The sequence below is a fragment of the Tyto alba genome, unplaced genomic scaffold (assembly GCF_018691265.1).
Source record: "Tyto alba isolate M040663 unplaced genomic scaffold, T.alba_DEE_v4.0 Super-Scaffold_14, whole genome shotgun sequence".
In the NCBI taxonomy this organism is placed as follows: Eukaryota; Metazoa; Chordata; class Aves; order Strigiformes; family Tytonidae; genus Tyto; species Tyto alba.
In genome coordinates, this window is record NW_024881276.1 from 25,096,444 (window position 1) to 25,117,907 (window position 21,464).

At 37.2% G+C, this 21,464-nt stretch overlaps 1 protein-coding gene across 3 annotated transcripts in view; it reads right to left on the reverse strand.

Moving 5' to 3' along the window:
* The window catches only part of PKNOX1 (PBX/knotted 1 homeobox 1), a 46,920-nt gene that overhangs the window by 16,858 nt on the left and 8,598 nt on the right, over nucleotides 1-21,464 (reverse strand). For all 3 annotated transcript variants that reach the window (XM_042788490.1, XM_032994453.2, XM_042788488.1), the window contains 4 exons: nucleotides 18,555-18,637; nucleotides 13,837-13,938; nucleotides 11,029-11,156; nucleotides 9,705-9,876 (listed from right to left, as the gene is read on the reverse strand). In XM_042788490.1, the coding sequence (XP_042644424.1) occupies nucleotides 9,705-9,876; nucleotides 11,029-11,156; nucleotides 13,837-13,887 (351 nt within the window). In that variant the 5' untranslated portion in view covers nucleotides 13,888-13,938; nucleotides 18,555-18,637. The remainder of the gene's footprint in view (nucleotides 1-9,704; nucleotides 9,877-11,028; nucleotides 11,157-13,836; nucleotides 13,939-18,554; nucleotides 18,638-21,464) is intronic.

The window sequence follows — 21,464 nt, forward strand, 5'->3', positions numbered from 1 at the left end:
TGAGCCGTAGACCTGAGGCAGTTTATCCAGATTAATATCTGGTAACTCTTATGACCTATGACACCAAAAGCCTTTGAAATAGTAAGTGCAGTGGCCCAGTGCTGAGGTATACAAAACAGCTATCTTCTAAAACAGCCCTCAGCAGTGGTTGCTGTTTAAGCTGTGTTTAAGTACCTTTAGAGACAACCAAGTTGAACAATGCAAACGTAACTAGGTTTTAACACAAAACAAAGGTCATCTATGTTTAAAGATATTCTGCTACTTTCAGAATTATTAATGATTGGTCGGTAATATTGAATTAGCTAATAAGTTTCAGAGACAAAAATCTTAGAGAATTCTCCATGTGAGGCAGACCCATAGAAAGCATATACACTAGTGAATGTCTTAAACCTTTAGCTAAAACTGAGGTAACAAAAACATGCCTTTCAGCACATAGTATTTGACCATATTAGTGATTAGTTTTGCTCAGTCAGGAGGTTTTTTTTTTTTACTTAAATCATTACCCATATTTATATTATTATCAGAATTTGTTTGGAAGAAAAATTAAAGCCCTTTATTCAGCTTAGATTTAGTTTCAAATTGGTGGTTGATACTTGAAGTGAAAATTGAATTAAAGTCAAAATTAACAATAAACCAAGAATTAGTAACACTATCCAGGTTTCTGCAGAGCCACACGCAGTCACACTACTCTCACGGGAAGCTGGGCTACCGTGGTTAGGAAGGCAAACAAAACTTTGTGAATATGACATGCCTGTCACCAGAACCTATTTACTCATTTACAGCTACCCTAATTGTGGCCATATGGCTTCTGCCCTCTTGCAGCATGGGTGGACCAAACTTAAATTTGTTGGCAGAAGCTCACTTTTTCCTTGAAACTAAAACAGTCAAAAACTCCTGATAAAATCACCCATGTATTGCTGATGAACCTATCATCAATATTTAGGTTGAACCTATGTTGAACATAGGTAATACAAAGAAATGCTTCCAGACAGATCACAGCAGCAGTAATATTTCATTCCTATGTTCTTAAAAGGCACACCTTAAGAATCTACAACCACCATGTTTTTGTTATGTAATGCTACTGAGTAGAACATGCCACAGAACAACGAATTTTTTTTTATAACCCAATTGATTCAGCCTTCTTAGCTGCAGAAATAAACCTGGAGCATCATTTCAGAGAAATGCACAAAAATTGAAGTAACCATGAGTTATATGTATATTGTTGAAACTGTTGTGAAGAAAGATAATAGTAAACTATTAAGCAGAGGAAGAAAAATTATTGAAAAACTTCCAGTACTTGTTAAAACTGCTACCCAGAGCATATTCACACATATCATATATTAAATCTGGAGACACCTTTAGCCCTAAAAATGCTTTAGGTTGTGTCTGTGTCCTGTCTTTTCAGTGCCTCAAGCATGTGGTGCAAAGGGCACAAAACACACTATGCGCTACCTTAGTCATAATCCCCAGCTCACCTTTGCTTATCTAAAACACATACCCACATTTTTTTTTATGGATTTCAGGGCACATAACATAAGCATATAGCAAATACATATGTGGACAACATATATGAAAGTATCTCAATATACTGACAAGTCATCTTCTCACTCAAATGACTCTTCTCATTTGCAAAAAAAACAATTAAAATATGTATATTCACAGCTTACCTCCCTTCCTGAACAAATCCTTCTGGGGCAATTTAGGTCTTCAGGGGAAGAACACAAACTCTGGGAGAGGAGGCATTTTGTTTTAATTTGTTTTGATTTGATAAACTCTCCCCTATTTTGAGTCCCCAGCTATGAGACATAGCTAGGAAAGGTGTGACTAGAGGTTCATGAGACAGTTCTGCACATTATAATAGTAAGAACACTTTTCAGAAATGCAAAAGCATGGCTTGTTCAGTGAAGAATATTCAAATGACATCAGCTGGCTTCACCACCTCTACAACTTTTCCTGACACAACTGAAAATTTGGTAGGATAGTCTTTGAGAAGAGGGTACTGAACCAAATATCCTTACCCCAAACGAAACAAAAAACTCAGGAATCTTCAAAAAAGGCAGTGTCCTGTTCAAATATAAAAGTGAGAGTATATTTAACACCCCTTGTTTTGTACTGTTTCTAGACTTGATAAAGCCGTAAGTATCCTGCTCTGTCTTCACAGCTGACCCTACTTTTTGGAGGAGGTTGGACTGCAGACCTTCCTGAATTTGTAATCCAACCTGTATCATCCTATTGTCCTATGAATGTCGGAAAATGTAAAAAGCCACCCATATGTGGGAAGAGTTTACTTTGAAAAAGAGCTATACAAGAGGTAGGAACCACCCTGAAGCAACATGATGTTTCTGCAGTGGCTCGGTTAACAGTAAGCTATAAAGAAGTGTTAAGTACTGCATGTCTTAAAACATAATGTAATCTGTGAAAACTCTAAAAATTATCTGCAATCACTCATGCTGAACAACTTCTTAGACATGGAGGAACCTGTCCATGTAAGTTTCAGTCCAAAGACAACTGCCTCTTCTGACTGGAAGATGAATCTGCACTAAAAGTAAAGATATACCTAGAATGCTAAGACTTCCTACATCTCAGAGCAAGTTGCTAAAATCTGTCCAGGAGCTAGCACTGAAACTTCTCACTTTTCTTTCAACAGATCTTAGAACTGAACTTTCCATTTTCCTATGACATGCTCTTCCTTGAAAGGAAAAGAGGCATCTTATACAAAAGAGGCATCTTAGACAAAAGAAGAGACAACAATTGAAACTTCATGCTTCAGGGAAGCCATAACACAATTTTGTGGGTTTTTTAGTGCTACAGGTTTTGAACACAAACCATTGCTCACTCTATTACATGAATGCATATACAGAAAAAGAACAGGAACATGATAATAAATCAAATTTTAAAATATGCTTAATCCAGATCATTTCACAGAGTACCTTAAAAATTCATTTAAGAAAAAAAAAAAACAAAACCTTCCACAAGAAAGTGGAATTTTCTCCACCTCTTTCCAAATTCCTAGTCTGAGAAATTTTCACTCTTCAAAATATGCTGAAGCTTAATACCAAAGTTCTGACCTGATCCAGAAGCCATCAATATTTATAGAAATGTTCTCACCCACTTCACTACAAACATCTTCTTTTCACAGAATGGTTTGGGTTGGAAGGGACCTTAAAGATCACCTAGTCCCAATCCCCCTGCCCCGGGCAGGGCCCCCTTCCCCCAGCCCAGGGTGCTCCCAGCCCCATCCAACCTGGCCTTGAACCCTTCCAGGCAGGGGGCAGCCACAGCTGCTCTGGGCAACCTGTGCCAGTGCCTCAACACCCTCACAGTGAAGCATTTCTTCCTTACATTTAATCTACCCTCTTTCAGTTTTGACAATGTGTCTGACAAGTCAGACTTGGGAAAACCTCTGCAAAAGTAAAAGGCCTAGTAACACTATTTCTGTGTTGACCATAACCCTCTGCCATGCTGCATCAAGATCACTAGCTGACACTGTTGGAATGGTTAACTAGAAAGAATGGAATCCCTACATCTAGATAATAAAAAAGAACTGAAATGTGGTTTACATGCCAGGGCAGGCTTAGCAATATATGGATATCCTTAAAATTAAGTTTCCCAGTGCTGAAATCCTTCATACCACTAATGCATAAAACCACCAATTAATTTTGAATGGGAACCATAATACCAAAGTAACAAGGTAATCTAGACTGTAGCTTACTAAGAGCTACTTAAGTTACAACAACCATACATGGTTCTTAATGAACTTCCTTTCTAGTCAAACTGATCCAATGCCTGTACTGTCCTAAGGTCTGTGGTCCTCTTGATGAAACTCAAACTTTTCCTTTGGAATATTCATGGCATGTCAAGTGAGTGTGCAATATGAAACACTGCCAGGACTGTAAGGGATCCTACAATCAGCATCTGTGAGACTTCACAATTTCTGTTATCTGGGCAAGTAGCCTATAGGCAGTATGGAGCCTGAAATAATATTCTGCTGTTTTGAAGTCATTAGTTTAACCTCCATCACAAAAACTGTGCAGTGCAGTTGAGTTCTACTTGACACTTCCAAAAGAAGTGTAGGCAGGCCTGTGACCTTTTGGACAGGATTTGAATTTGACTCTTTATAGTACCATAACGTCCAATTCATCTCACTTTAGCTCTGGCTCCAAGTTGAATGATTGCTGTGGAGCAAGCATTCACACCTTATTTGTTTGACTCTGCTGGGGTCAGGTAAGAGCACAGGCAGAAAGCAAGCTATTGTCTGGCCTACCTGCTCCAACCTTTAGGCTCGTTCTAATTAGCAGTCTTTGCTAGCTTCTCCTTTCAAGGGAATGGTTGATTTCACATTGGAGTTTAAAAGGGAGGAACAGCAATAACAGAAGACATAACAAAGGTGCACAAGATCAGAATCCCCCTCTACTAAAAAGAAATTTTTAATCTATATAAAAATGTATATATTTATGTGACACAAGGCAGAAAAAAATGCCCAGCTACAGCCTTTCCTGTGCAAGCAGCAATATTTCAAGCTGAAGGAGCCTGAAAACCATACTAGCTATTTTACAACTTGACATAAACTCTTCTGCTCATTGCCCCTAACAAAGTGAATAGCTTGTCAGAATGTCAGCTTTCAGAGTCCCCAGCCTTCAGGACAGGCAGAGGACAAGTTGCACTCAGATTTCATTTGGTATCTAGTAATAGAAAGTCATAGCTAACAATACGACTACATATCCTGGTTTGGGCTGAAATAAAGTTAATATTCCTTTTCAGGGACTAGAGGAGTGCTGTGTTTTGGATTTAGCTTTGGGTTTGGTATGAGAAGAATGCTGATAGCACACTGATGTTTTCAGCTGCTGCCGAGACTTCAAGGACTCTCCGACTCTCCATGTCCTGCCCGTGTGCAAGGGCACAGGGAGCAGGGAGGGAGCATGGCCAGAGCACCAGACCCTAATTGGCCAATGAAATATTCCATATCATGGAACGTCATGCTCACTATATAGAGGAGGGGTGGTTGGGAAGGAGCTCTCTTGCTTCCAGGATTGCGATTGCGGGATCTTGGTATCTTGGGGTCACTAGCCGGGAACGGGCTGGGTGTTGGTTAGCGGGTGGTGAGCAATTACGTTGTGCATTGCTTGTTTATATATTTCTTTTTTTTTTTTTCTCTATCATCATCATTGTTCTTGTTTTATTGCCATTATTAAACTGTTCATATCTCAGCCTGCGAGTCTCCCTTTACCCCTCTGATCCCCTCCCCCCATTCCCAGGTGGGGAAGGGGAAGGGAGGGTGACCAGCTGCAGGGGTTGGTTGCCACCAGGCTCAAACTACAACACTACAGAACAGGAGTTCAATGCCAAAGATTTTTGATTTTGCAATGCGGTTCCAGTTTAAGGTAGTACTGACCTCAGCAGCCACAAATATTTCCCCATCCATCTCAAGCAAAATCAGCCAGATGATCAACAAAGGTGAATACCACATAAAGCAAGAGATTTTGTCACGTCACCACTAAAATCACAAATATTTTAGGTCAATCACTAGGAAGGACTATTTGAAGACAGCAGACCCATCTACAACCAATGTAAGCTAGATCTCAGAGAATGTTTGTGTACACCAAAAGCATATGAAGCAGGCCAACGCATGAAGAACCTCTGGGAAACCAATCTTTGAAGGCTCACAGAAACCATAGAATAGTTGGGGGTGGAAGGGACCCCCGGGATTTTTAAATCCAATCCCCCTTCTCAAAGCAAGGTCAGCTAGGGCAGGTTGTTCAGGACCACGTCCAGTTGGGTTTTGACTGTCTCCAAGAATGGAGACTCCACAACCTCTCTGGGCAACCTGCTCCAGTATTCAATCACCCTTACTGTAAAAATGTTTATTATGTTTTAATGGAACTTCCTGTGTTTCAATTTACACCCATTTCCTCTTGCCCTTTTTCACTGGGCACTACTGAGAAGAGTCACAAAGTCTGTCTTTAATCCCCCATCAGGTATTTAGATACGTTGATGACATCCCCCCAGACCTTCACTGCTGCAGGCTAAACAGTCCCAGCTCACTGAGCCCCTCTTCATGGGAGATGCTCTAGTCCCCTAATCATCTTTTTGGTCCTTTGCTGGACTCAGTCCAGTATGTCTGTGTCTAGTGTGGGGAGCCCAGAACAGTACTCAGCACTCCAGATGTGTCTCACCAGTGCCAAGCAGAGGGAAAGGATCATGTCCCTTGACCTGCTGACAATGCTCTTCCTAACACAGCCCAAGTATGCCAAATTTTTTCACCACAAGGATGTACTGCTGTCTCATATCTGGCCTGGTGTCCACTAGGACTGTCAGGTCCTTTTCTGCAAAGCTGCTCTCCAGCTGGTTAGTCCCCAGAGTGTATCGGTGCATGGGGTTATTCCTCCCAGTGTACAGGGCTTGGCATTTCCCTTTGTTGAACTCCAAGAGATTCCCATTTGCCTATTTCTCCAAAACTGACAATGTACCTTGGAATGGTGGCACAGCCATCTGGTCATCGCAAACTTGCCAAGGGTACACTCTGTCCCATCATCCAGATCATTAATGAGGATATTAATCACTACTGCTTCCAGCATCAATCCCTGGAGTACACCAATAATGACTAGACTTCAACTGGTCTTCATGCTGCTTAATGCAATCCTTTGAGCCCAGCAGTCTACCCAGTTGTCAGTCCATCTCACTGCTCATTTATCTAGTCCATATTTTATCAGTTTGTCTATGAGAACATTATAGGAGACAATGTCAAAAGCCTTACTAAAGTCAAGATAAGCCATACCCATTGCTCCTTCCTCATACACTGAGACACAACTACTATATTCCAAGTATTAGATTTCAGATGTGCTTCTGAAAAGAAACTGGGATTAGAGAGATAAGGGAAAACTGCATTTGTGTTGAATTCAGTGTTACAAATGAAAACCTGAGGCTTAGCAAGTCAGCAGACCTGCTTCATGCAGAACAGAACTAACCCTCATTTTTGAATAAAGTATTGGAGGCAAGCATATTCAAAAGTCTTTGAAGAAAGTGCCATGGAGAATTTTACTAGTGTCTTCAAATTCACAGCTGATGTGCAAGAAGCACTCTGGAGGTGTCACTGATAGCAGTAACAAAACCCCAAATATATTACAGAGTTAAAGAGATAAAGAAAGAAACAATTCCAAAATTTTAAGCATTCCTGGTAGTAAACTCTCTAGATACCTGGGTCAAACCACAAGATTCTGAAACTGATATGTTTTGGGTGGAATTCTGTGTTCAATTCTTTACCAACCAAAGGTCCCACAAAATTTTGTACATGTACAAATTAGCATTTGTGATGAACTGCAGTTTTTAACATGGATTTAGTCTTCCTCATAAACTAATGGCTCAAAGTATTTATCTCTTTCTCCCTCAATAATGCACTTCCCCTGCCTCCCCCTTCTCCCCAAATTTGCCCAAGTGCTTTCCTGTTCAAGAAAGATCAAGAATGATGGTACCAGTGGCCCTCAATCTCCAACGATTTCTGCATCCCAATGGAACAGCCATACTCTTTAGAGACAGATCATCTCATTTTAAACCTTCTGAAGTACTTATTTCTGCTTATAAACATAAGACAATCATTATAGCATGCTACAAGTATTTCATAAACATAGTACTACACCACTCACATTTCAAATAAAAAGAAAATTTAAAAAAGTAAAGCACCCCACACCTCTGCTACTCACTCTAGGGCACTAATTAAAAAGAATTATCATTTATTTTCCCCTTGCCTTTATTTTTCTTCTTTCATATTCTAATTCCCACAGTGAAAAGTCATTCTCCTATAGGGTTTATTCACTGAACTGTTTTAGTAGGTATGTCAATGCTTTTTTCTACTTAGAAAACTAAGTCACTGTCTGTATCAATAAATATTTCTCACGTGAGCTGCCTCAAAATTCGCCCACAAAGACCTAATGTTTAAGATATTAAATTGAGATTGGGGGTCCAATTCTGTTCTAGTTGTAACTTTGGTCAAAGTGGCCAATACCTGTTCTTCAGTTCTTCGTTCATAAACAGAGAATTTTTACATTAATACTGAGAGTATCGTTATGTATCAGATTATGCATCCTCCTTTAGCTGCTTTCCCATTATTCTGAAGGGCATTGTTCTGGGTCACCTTCTAACACAGAAACTTTGAGCCTCAAAATGTTTCCAAACTGACCATAAAATCTTCCATAAGACAAACAGCTCCACACTAAAGCTGTAAGAGAACTTTTTGAAAGCACTCTTGCAGGTGGATTAGTGCAAAGTGAATTGCATTACCTTGATCCATCCTTGAAGAAGATTTAATCTAAGGTGACTTTATATTTACAGAGAGTAAGATCACTGATTTAATGTATTAAGATATTTCAATCCTGGGCACTGTAACCTACAGTTAAAAGGATGTAACAAGTAGCTGAGAAGGTAACTTTTTATGTCTCTCTGACAAGAGCTGTACAAGCTTTCCTCACCAGAAAACACCGTCTTCTGCCTTCTTTACTCTCACACTGGTCTAATTTATACATAGACACTCTTGTACCTTTATTTTCTATGACACTACTTAAATACTATCTTCCCAGAACTTAAGTACATTGATGATTGGTCATAAATTGCTTGGAGAGAAATTGAGTTATGCAAAATGACAATTTAGGCTGTTTGCAAAAGCAGCCAAAATTGACTCTTTTGCTACAATATGTGCCCCTCCTAACACGCTGTTCACTGCAACACTCCAGCCAATTCTAAAAAGGCTCTCAGGTTTATTTCTTGTTTAAGTCTTGGTTTGGTTTAAGAGTTTTCTCCATGTACATTACCTTAGCCTCCCACACAGTATATTATTTGCCTACATAAATCTTTCTAGATATCAGCTTTAAAACAGTCATTTCTGTTGTTTACAACCTCCCATCAATTTCGTTTTGTTTGTGAACTTCCATATTTTAAGTAGCTTTTTCTCTTATGAGGTAGACTCAAGAATGAAGACTTGTTTTATTACAGTCCCCTTAAAGGAACAGGGTTTCAAAAACAAAACATAACACTCGACCTCTATAATTCTAACACTCTTGAATATGATAAAATCTAGTTGCAACATGTCTCTAAAGAGACAGAGGCAGGTAGACAGTTTAGAAACTAGCATGCTAAGAGAGGTGTTCTCTGGAGCTGTGATTGAAGAGGGAGACTAAGGGACTCGGGAAATCACAGCTTCATCACAGGAAGGATTTTCAGAAAGCCTAAAGGAGACAATGACATGTAAGAAAAAATGTGTATATGATAAAAAGTTTCTAAGTTCATCTTATAACATCTCTGCTCTCACATTAACTAGAGGAACCCTGGTTAAAAAAAAAAAAGTTGGAAAAAAATTTACATCGATTACATGTTTTTGATAAACGTGTGTTATTTATTTGACACTCTAAAATTGATTTGCAGTGTCAACCAGGCTATGGGAAGCCTATGTTTCTGTTCATATCCAATACACTGATCTCAGCCAGTTTAGAATGGGGAACAACTGTGAAGAGTCCAGTGTAAGTTTACAGGTAAGAAAGGAAAGAGGGGGTCAGAAGAAATTTTTAAAAAAATGTTTCTCAGCATTAACAGAAAGAAGAATCTCTTGTAGGAAGAAAAATGTAAGGAGACGCTATAAGCACCAGTTGAGATCAGAAATTAGGAAGAAGAGGCAAATGTAATGATTGTTTCAGAAATAAGAGACATCTTATACTTACCAAATTATCAGTTTCTGGATCTTCACAGAAAAAGGGTTTCCCTTCTTTCTCCTGCTTCCTTACAAAATTTTCAATATCTACATCAAAACTAGCAGAAGTTGTGCCTTCTGAGCCTTGTGTAGATTGTTCACATTTTTCAAATAATAGTGCTAACAAGGGAAATAGTGGGTGCCTAGAATGAAAGTTAAAATACATGAATAAGTATTTTCACTTATGTGTATACCACTGAAAAGTAAGACATCTAGCTCACATAAGGTAACAGTCACTCACGTAAGAAACAAAGACAAATCTTGGAGGAGACTGCATATAATACCACTGGCTATAGCAAAACATGATGAAAGCTTGGAGTTTTTTTCATTTTGATTTACCACACACTGTAGAGGCAAGTAAAGCACTAAAATATTTATATTTAAATAAAGATAACAATCACAAGCTAAAAAGCTATGCCATACTATTTAATTCACTGTAACCGAGTGGCAAGAGATAAGTTAACACAGTGCATTAGAAACGAGGATTAGGATATACAAATAGGATGAATGCAGACTTAGATTATGAAATAAAGTCTGATAAAATTTATTTATTCTTCAATGTGGGCCCTATTTATACATCACAAATAACTTTACAGAACTGAGAATAGTATCCAGGCTGTGCTCAGAGGCCTACTATGAAATCATACTCAGAGCAGAAGACAATTTTGTTAACACAAGTCTGTAAATGACTGGATACATCTTTCTGATCCAGGTTTTCAGTTGTATTTTTTTTTACCTGCAAACTGGTAATAACTGTGTCTTTATAAAGTACTTAAGGTGAAAGAACACTTAACTTCACCAAAACTGAGCATACTGCTTAGCACAGCATGTAACACCAGAAAAGTCCCAAATCAGTGCATTTATACATCAACATTTAATCCAGTTTGAGCTAATTATTAGGCAACAGACTGTTATCCCTAAAGAAAAGTGAGTAAAGATCAACCTAATTACAATAAAAATAAAATCTCACTTTAAAGGTAAAAACTACAGTATAAAAAAGTGACCATAGTTCAACAGTTCGAGTAGCTTCCTAAACTTCCTTTCTGCTTTAAAGGCAGACACCTTTAGAATACTCTTTAAAACTATGCTGAGATTGAAGAATCCCACAATAAAGGCAAGTTGTTTTCTTCTGTCTGAAGACTGACACTGAAGCTAATTTGATCTCATTCTTTCCCTGCAAACTACTGGGACAGTTAGCCAAGAGATCACCTGATTTTAAGCTACTTATTATTAATTAAAAAAAAAAATTCTCTATTCTTTACCCTTCAAAAGACAGAACACAAGTCCATTACTACCTGTAAATGGCCTGCTTGTCTGCATCCATTGGAGTCTGAGATTCTACAGGGGCAGGACTCACTCCTTCTGCATCAGTTTCAGAGCAGTTGGGATCTTGTTCAGTTTTTAACTCTGTTACTACTTGCATCTGTAGAAAAAGAGTAAGTTATAAGTAAATCTGTATGCTTGACATAAAATAAGTATATTGTTCTCTAAAGAAATAGCAATGCAAAGGGCTACTAAATTGCCAGAAGGCTGGTATGACTTGGCAGTTACACAAAAAGCTCTAGCAGTAACAAAACTCCTCTTTTAATCCTTGGCACTTTTTGATGGGTAGTATAAAGGTCACTTCAAGTTTCAGCATTCAGCTTTAAAACAGGAATGACAGATATTAGTAAATTGTTACAGTATTTTGTCTCTGAAGTGGCTATTTTTGGAATAGGCTAGCAAAAAATAGGATTTTTTTTTTTTGCTCCAAAAAAATTTATGGGGATGTCTGCATAAGAAGCCTTTATGATGAAAACAACAGAAAGGAAAGTCTCTACTCTTAAGTTTCTTTCTGATAGTACATTACGTCAAGATACTGAAGAAAAAGAGAGCCTCAAGTTTTTCTTCTCCATTAAAATGTGCATTTTCTTACAAAGAACTTAAATATTCTGTGTCCCTCCAACTTTTAAATTATCAGGAGCATAACTCCCCCTGACCTTCACCACTCAAATTTACATATTGTAATAACATTCTTTGAGGAATATCAAGCTACTGGAGAAAACAGCAATAACTCTTCTACAAATTCATTTAACATACTGTTTGCCACCACTGGAATAACAACATAGAACCACAGCTTCCACCAAGCACCTCCTAAATTGCACTAGAGCCTGCTCATGACTTTTACGTGCTTTGAAGGTGTTGAAAGTGGTTTTAGCATCACCTCCAGCTACGTATCTTTCAAACTAAAAGGTCTTAAAGGAACCTGAACTCTGAAAGTCATAGTTTCCACCTCCCGAACCCAAACTCTTTGGTTTTCTCCCCTTTGAGCACTGGGAACATCTGTATAAAGACAATAAATAACTGCAATACTTTTTTTTTCCTACTTTAACCCTACCAAGTTTTATCTCAAGTAGAGGACATGCACTGTTCTAGATATCACCAGGCAGCCAGAACTGACACCTGCAGAAAGTCATTGTATGGAATGCAATTCTCTGTCCTCTTTTCCAATGAGATGTACATATCACATCACCCACAGGAACCCTCCAAGAGGAGGGCTGGCCTCCAGAGAACCTCACTCTGACAGAATTTAATCTACTTCTACACAACATAACCAAAAGGAATTTATACTATTCCCAATAAGTCTGGCAGAACCAAAAGGTTTGTGCTTTATTATCTGTCAGGGCCAAGCCACCTCCTAGCAAAATCAGAAACTGAGAAAATGTCATCACATCCTACCCAACAGAGCAGCCTGCCTTGCAAAAAGCTTCCTCAGCAAGCACATGATTTTTAAGCCAGAATGCTTGCAAAAAAGATGCAACTAATGGACTAATTTCCTGGCTAATGACAAGAAGGAGGAGCAAAATAAAAGGAGATGACTCATGCAAGTGATTATAAATGTTGAGCCATACACCTGCAGAGTTTGAAGGGAGAGAATATGTTCAGTTAGGGCTCTATCTCACTAGGAAGAAACAGCTCACTCAAAACGGCAAAATATGGGCCATTTTCAAACTGCAAAATCATCAGGCACCCAAATTACCTGTCTATCTGGGTCAGTGAGACCTTAAAATATAAAACAAATGGAAAAATAAATGCTCTCTCCCAATCCATTACAAAAAAATGTATTACTTTCATTGACCTGTCATGGGATGTCATGTATTTGTTGGGAGAATAAAGTAAAAGATGTAAGGTAGGTGAGAGGAGAGAGAGGAATTAGAATTGCAATAAAAGAAGCAAACAACAACAAAAATCAATAATCCCAGACTGCATTCAGATAAACATCTTTACATATGTGTTGGGAAAAGTTGACGGTTTTCTTCCGACGTTTCCCCTGTGTTGCCATCTGCTGACAGAAGCACTTTTATTTACTGCTTAGGGCTGACACACAGTAATATAAAAATGGGTCTTCAGATTACAGGCCATGGCATGACTTGTCTCCAGTTAACAGTATTTTAATTTAGCAATTCAAATTATTGCAATATACAGCCTGTTGTACAAAAAAGAAACATCATGAACAGACCTATCTGAGTATGTCTCATTATTCTAGCTCTTAACAGAAATAAGAAACTGGAAGCCCACTGATCACCTTTCTAATTAGCAATTCTAATCAATAACCTCATTAAAATTAATTCAACTATTTTACCAGTTTTCAGCCTGCAGCATAATTGTATCAACTTAAATGTAGTTAAAGTAGCATATCACTCTGGATAATTAAATTTATCCTTCACTTCCTCAAGACCAATTAGTGTTACTCTGTAAACGTCATCAATCTATTGTAGCTGTAGACATACAACACTGAAGCATCACATACACGAAATATTACAGATGCCCATTTGACCTTCATAAAAATATGAATATTACAGCACACAAATCGTCTAGAGCAAATTCAGAAGAAAACTCCTTATCTAGCCATTCTTCCAGAAGTTGATCAAAGTCATGCAAAGATTAGCCAAGACTTTAATAAGCATCCAAGTACTAAAGAATAGCAGCTTATCACTTTAAAGATCTTGTTTTACAAACAAGAACAGATATTTAAACGCCAAAGCAAGCATTAAGGAAAAAGTCACTACTTTTTTCCTCTTACTAACTGTATTTAATTGACAGAGAAAGAAAAGCACAGCTACCTGTTGTCCATCTTGATAGTTGTCTATACTTAATGTCTGTGTTGCCATCATGGTTAATAAAACATTAGTTATGTCAAATCATCATAAGTATGAGCAAATATTCTAAAAAGAAAAAAAAGAAAATTCAGTTACAAGAGTGATTACTTAGGATCCCGTTCTAAAAGACAAAAAAATATAAAGATTTATGTACACCTCTTCCCAAAAGATCAGCAAGTTTACTGACAATGATAGTTAGGTGCATTGTTCTCAAAAAAAAAAAAATCAAATCATGTTGAAAAGTGCAACAGGTTTCATCAGCAAAACGTTCATTGTATCATTCTATATTTTAACGTATGATTTTTAATAAGAAGCTGATGTTCTTTTACATTTACAAATTTTAAGTAAACTTTAGTATTTATTTTTGCACTACTTAACTAACAATTCTAAGATAATACATAAAATCTAGAAACAAGCAAAGATTTGTGTTTCTGTGTTTTGAAAAGGCTAGCAACACACCAAGCATTACTGCAACTGAAATAATAATAGTCTACAACTGATGAACCAAATGTAAAAAGTGTTAAGGAATACTCTATTTACTTATGAGTATGAATCCATATTCTAAAGTTAGGAACTGAAATTACTTTTAGAAACCAAAGTTTCAAATCACTTCTGACATCAGGTTTCTACCATTCAAGTAAGCCATTTAAGGCTCAATAAAGAATGGAACAATATCTAATAAACAATTGGGCCTACATGATTATATAGTTTCAAAAGTGACCTTGGAATTCAGAAGTCTCATTTTTGTAGACATCTGATAATTTGGGAAATATTAATTTTATTATGATTTATAATACAAGTAGATTTATGTGTGTTATTCCCTGTAAGCATTAGCTGGAGTTTAGTGCTCAGATGAGTCGAACATTTTTTAAAAAGCCAGACATCCAGTAATTTTAAAAAAGGATTTAGCATAGCACCACGACCAGATAGTTTATCCATCAAATTACTAATTTACATGTCATCTTCTTGTCAGATTAGCAGCCATTATAACTGAAAGCACATAATTCATTAAGCTATTACCATAGAACTCCATTTTCCTTGACATGTAGGAGTTCCACTGTTCCGCTATTATAAAAAAATATTCATATTAGAAAAGAAGAGCTCATGTCTTGAAAAATATTACATCCAGGTAGTAATTCCAGGTTTTCTGTTCTCTTCCACTTATATCAGTATTGGAGAACTAAGTTTTAGAATTTTCACCAGTTTAAGATCTGAAATAAAGCCTTTTTTCTTTGTAATGTATTTAAGCACTATAGATTTTTCAACTAATTTTAAATCTTTCCTTCACCATTGCATACTATTACAGTATATGACCATTTTGAAGAGCAATTTTTACATTTCTGGGTATTTTTCCCTACAGATTACAACAGTCTCAAGTTGATGTTTCATACAGGAAACACATGACACATTTCAGGATTCCCTTCTTTGTTTACTTAATAGTTTCAGGCACAGAGACAAACCTAACTCCTCAGGACAGATCTCAAGCCTTACTTTGCATCAAGTTCTACTCAAAGTGTGATTCCTAAGCATAACTGCATTTTTTTTTTTTTTTAACTGCTTTAAAGACCAGAGAAATTCACCAGGATGACGTAAGCATGATTTCCTTTACAAACTAGGTTGCTGACTTTCACTCACTCATGCTTAAATGGAGCTGTTACTCTTTGGGAGCCTATGCTATTTTACACGTACAAAAGCATATTGGGAACCACAAATATCAGCAGACAGAACAGATCTTGGTTCTGGCATTGGATCATGTGCTTGCAGATCTGAACAAGTTTCTATCTGTAGACAACATGCATAAATCCTCTTAAATATCTTATGGGTACCATACTAGCTAAAAGGTACGCTACAGTTTGGGAATTACAGTGCTGAAGTATGTTTTTCTTAAGAATACTCTTTTCCTCTGCAAATTGTAAAGACTGCATTTAGAGTTCTTCTAATAGCTTTAATGAAAGCATTTTCTAGTTCTAGTTTGTCTACCTGTCTTTATAGAACATTGGTAACTCCTTCTCTGGAACTCCAAAACTATTACTGATTTCTCCACCAAAATAAAAATAAAAAAAAAAAAAAGGGGGAATGACACAGATATACTCACTGATGGAAGTACTTCAGATTTAAAATTATTTTTTAATAGTTATGCATAATTTAATGTTAAAGTTAAATCAGCATTTGCCACAATAGCAAAGTGAGATATCTTTCACAATACTTTAAGGGGACACATTCTAAAACATCAGCCATGTAAGAATTTGCTTTACATTAAACATACACTTTCTTTCAAAAACAGTAGCTTACAACCAAGGCATTAATGTCTTTCTGTATTTATAGAGTGAATGGGCACATACAGAATGCCGCTTTTCTTCCTTCTCAAAAGGCGCACATTTAATTTCTGACTGTGATATCCAAAGCACAGACCAGACTACCCTCAAAATAAAAGAACAGTTGAACAGATCAATAAAGGGTAGACACTAGTGATTGTTTTAGAAGCTGAAGAATTCCCTCACAAAACACCACTAGAGAAATTGGCTGTGGGAGAAAGATGAAGTTTAGTCAGAAATGAGAATATAAAACAGTTGCAGAAGAGGAAGAAAGTCTTAAAGTTAGCAAGGATGTGAGATCATATTAATGACACAAAGAACAAGATGGAGAGAGAAGCAAAAAAGATAACACAAGTAAACTGGTGAAGACAACAGGACATGACAAGAATTTCTGGAGAATGAGAGAAGCTGGACCAACCCTTCCTTCCAGATTTCCATAAGAAAAAGACATTCCACATCTGGAAATCCCTCAGGCCGCACGAAGGAAGAAAGAGGTGCACAGCTTTGAGCTAGATCCATAGATTATTTCATGAAGAACAACTTTTGCTCTATGGCAAAATGGCTGGAAAGAATTCTACGTGGGTATATCCTTTATTTTCCCATAAGAGCTTCCCCTCTGACTTATAATTACAGTAGAATAAGATTAAGCTATTAGGCAAGATAGCAACTGATGAGATTTAGTGAAGACAACTACTGCAAATCAAGAAGAACAAATTGAGCTAATCACATACTTAAACTGAGGCAATTATCTAAGGAATTACTTTGGTTCACTAAAGAGACACATCTCCTCATTACCCAGTAGTGGTAAGAAACAAACTATGCTAAACTTTAAGAAAAGTAACTGAAAAGGTATTTACACATTTGGCTTTTATAACCTAATTTAGGATACAGCATCCAGTTCTAGTTAGCAGATACAGAGCCTAAGCAGATGTTCATTCTGCAAACAACGATGCTAGGCAAAGCTGGTATCGCTCCCAGATGTTTATCACTGCCATCCTGCCAGAGCTAATTACTTCCACAGCTCTACCACTGAGCTCACAGAACACGTGAATGATTTCTGATCCTTTTTACATGAAGTCAGCTAGGCTAGTTCAGCCTGCTGTTAAAGGTGGCTATGATGTAAACCAGCTGACTTTGTCTGAAGCACATTGCTGTGCAATCATACAAGCCCTGCTCTTGGCTGACCTATTAGTGTGGTAGTTTCTGGTTCATGTGTGGCAATTATCAGCTCACAGCAGGACCATCTTTAACCAGCACAGCTATACCCAATAGTATATGGCCTAAGGTATCTGAAGTGAGCCTAAGAACATATGACTTCTGGACAACTTAGCTTTAAAAATGCCAATTATTATTTGTTAAAGTAATAGAGAGTAGAACTCTCCATTACTTTAACAAACTGTGTTATATTCAAAGAGTTACAAACAACAAAGATAACCCAAGGCTGAGAGAGCCAGCCAGTCTGCTTCATGCAGAACAGTATTAACTCTCACTCTATTTTGAAAACAAAGTGTGAGGAAAACCCAAGGAAATGTTTAAGTTACATAAACTGGAAGCTGATACATGAACTGCAATCAGAAACTCCATAGATATCTGTGGTGAAAGGGAATTCATAAAAGCATGGTGTTCTGCAAAACAAGGCGAAAGGAAAAATTCTAACCTTTAATAAAAGTAAGTATGAAGGTAAAATGTAGAGTAGAAAGGAAGCTAAATTAAGAGGGGTAATCATAATTAGAAATGTGGAGACTTTGTGCAAATTAAGGAGTACCTCAGAGAAGAGATTAAAGGTGAGCTGAAACATGTACACAAAGCGATCACTCAACATACATCACTCCTCACCTGCTCTACTTACTCCTTCATAATTAAGAGAAAAGGGACCACCCAGCAACATTAACATAAGGTGCAAGTAAGCTGTTGGAGTTCAGTAATATCATTTTTAACGTATACAAGCTACAACAGATGTTTGTAAGAGATATAAATACTTATGCTTCAGGGTATAAACTAACCACTAACTGTCTTAGGGTTGTGAAGAAACTATGCAACAGACTTGTTAACAAGTAATCATTCCTTCTAATTTTCCTCTATACACATTCCTTTGAAGTCCTTCAGAGAAAAATGGACGATTGGCAGATTGAGTATGGCTATTTGTCCACTCTTATTTAACTTTAGTCCTGGCACTTGCTCTGTAACATAGATCTTTATGTTCACATACAAAGTTAAAAGGAAGCAAAAATCAAAACAGCAAGCCTGTTTGACACATGAAAAGCACCTAGAACTAGCTTTTCTTTTCATCAAAATACATAATATTTGCTTCCAGGGCACACTGCTTTCTAAAGCAGATAAAATATTGGCTGTGAGAGAGCTGCTCACCCTTTTCCTTCAATGGGCTGAAGACGACATTATCTTGTTCCAGTGGAGCGATCACACTGAAGTACAGCGTAGAGGACAGAAACCTAAAATCAACAGGGAAATATTCAGGAGGAGACAATAACACAGAACATACTTTCTGAGACTGAATATGATTAAAGAAAATATTTTGGTTTATTATGTAGTTCCCTCCCCAAGTTTAAAAAAAATGACAGGGTTTTTTTGCATGTTTTGCAAATTTTTTTTTTGCATTTTTAGTAATACCTAATTGTACCCACTATCCCATGCTATTATTTGAACTTTCCCTCATCTTACGCCACCTCTAACAGAAGGCTACATTTGGACTGCTAACTTGCTTGCTATTCAACCTTCATATTCATAGACTAGACAAGACACATGCCAAAAATAAAACTATGAAAAGCAAATAGGAGTAACTCATCAGTGTTGTAAAAATTAAGCATGAAACCAAGAAAGGGAAAGCCTTTTTAAAAATTTAAATCTCCTTTATAATCATGCTTTGATTTTACTATGGATTGTATTCTAATAATGTTTATGATCAAGTAACCTGCTACATGATAAAAACTAACAGACTACAGGAAGGAGCATGAGCCATTGTTAGAATCATGTGTTCTGTCAAGACGGGTTCTGCTACAGGTTAATTCAACTTCAAAAAGCTGTCAAAAAATTACCACTTAAAATTACTTTAATTACATTCCATTTAATAGCACCTGTTTGATATATTAAAGCTACTTTTAAAAAGTAGTAATGATTGTGAAAATGTATTTAGAAAACACAACTGCTGAAAAGCATTAAAAAAAGCCTGTAAAACTCTCTCAGGGGAAGTTCCAAACACTAATGTTGCACAAAGGCCATCTGAAATGATATGATGGCTAAAACACACAGCTGAGATCTTGAACTAGATTACCTCTGTTTCTCACACAAAGTTCCTGTGTTATCAGTTTTGATAACTGCATAAGAACTGGCATGAAAGTAACTCCAACATTTCTGAAAGTGAGATTAAGTTGGTATTTGGGTTTTAGAACCGAAATTTATCCATGTGTAGTATAGAAGTAATGTTTTTCAGATAAATTCACAGAAAAACAAAATGCTAAGGGCCACAATATAAATGCCATCTTTGGTTCATGAATCCTAGCTCTAAAAGAGCAGGGAAGATACTTGGAGGAGTTATAAAGCAGTATAAGCTTCAGCCATTGGTTAGAGATGAAATACTGAGCTAGAGGGAGTTTCAGTCCAAATTGATACACCTGGTCTTGAAGCTCAAAGTGCAAATGACACATTACAAGTTCTTACCACTTTTTCTTAAACTGTCAAAGATCTATGTCCCCAAAGAACAGGCTCCTCTCATTTTTGCAACTTCTTAATTCTGTTCTGAGAAGACAGTGTATCCTCTTATTTCCCTCTTCACACGCTATTTATCTACTAATAATTTTGGTACTCATTTTCACCTACCTCAACTTACTGGGCAATTTTCAAATATAGGCCTTCTCATTATTCTTAGCATCTTCTGAATGTAGGTCATTGCCAGATAAATTGGGATTATCTATTCCTTGTCTCTGCTCAGACGTAAAGAAGGGCTACTTCACCATTGCAAATCTGAAAAAACAGCTCCCTTCACGCAGAAACAACTGCAGCAAAGAACTGATTGTGCCACTGCTGCCAGATCTGGTCAGTCAAAATATTTCACATTTGATGAAGTAGCCCTTGCCTGCAAAGCCTTCAGCTGAAACTCTGGAAACAGTCAAGTTTCTAAATAGCGTATGAGATATCGAGGGCAGAAAAAAAGAGGTACTGAAAAAATGCAGGCCCAGGTGAAAGATGCTACAGAGGAAAAGGTTTGTCTGAGGAGCCAGAGGACACTGCAGTCATACTGCCTTCTTCAAAGAGACACTTAACAGCAATTAAGACTAGAGTCTACCTTAAAACATATCAGACAAGAAAACAGGAGAGAGCTGAGCTTGTATGTTATGTCCTCTCGCATATCTCAGTGGGGGCAGGAACAGGGAGCAGATATACCTGTTAAAGGATGGAGACAACACCAAGGCACTGTGGAACCTAAACTTGGAATCGCTATTGCAAATTTGTTTTTTCCTTTTATTCCTCTTGCAGACAAGATTTAAAGTCATGTTATCATAATAAAGAGTATACTTAACTATGACACCAAAACCAAGGGCAACTTGCTTTGTCACTTAAAAAGCGTATCACAACTGGAGTTTTTACTACAAAGCAAAATATGACCTTGTTCATTCAAGTATAGAAGAACCCTCTTTGCAGTCTTTCTCTCATTTTGCATCTCAGCTGGTAAGAAACAGACCTGTGCATACATTCACATATACAAATATTAGCAGACATTAAGTTCAAGGTACATTTATATTTTCAGAGATTCAAATAATAATAATGAAGCAATACACAGAGTATATATGACAACATGCCACCAAGGGATTCATTCTACCTTTGCTGCAGTGGTTATCTATCTCCATCAACCTGCCTACGAAGAGACATTCAGTAAAATTAAGACAAACAGATCAACATGAAGTTGATGCATACAAATTTATTAAAGCTGTGCTCAATGAGAGTGTACTCCTTGTGCAGCAGCAAGGTGGCTTCTATTTCCTCTATCTTACATACTTACTAAGTATAGTCATTATTTAGAAAATGATACTTTTAGAAAGATGATGTTCCCATTCAGGAATAAAATACCAGCCTCAGGGAGTTGCACTATACAGACAGAGCTAAACAGTTATTACTCAACAGCGATATTGCCAATTTCCCTGAGAGACAAGCCCTAAAAAGCCACAAAACTAATTTTCGGCTCCAGTAAAATTAGATTTAATTTGTATCACTTTTTCCCTTTATTGTTTGGTGGTGCAATAAAGTTATTTATATATTAATCTC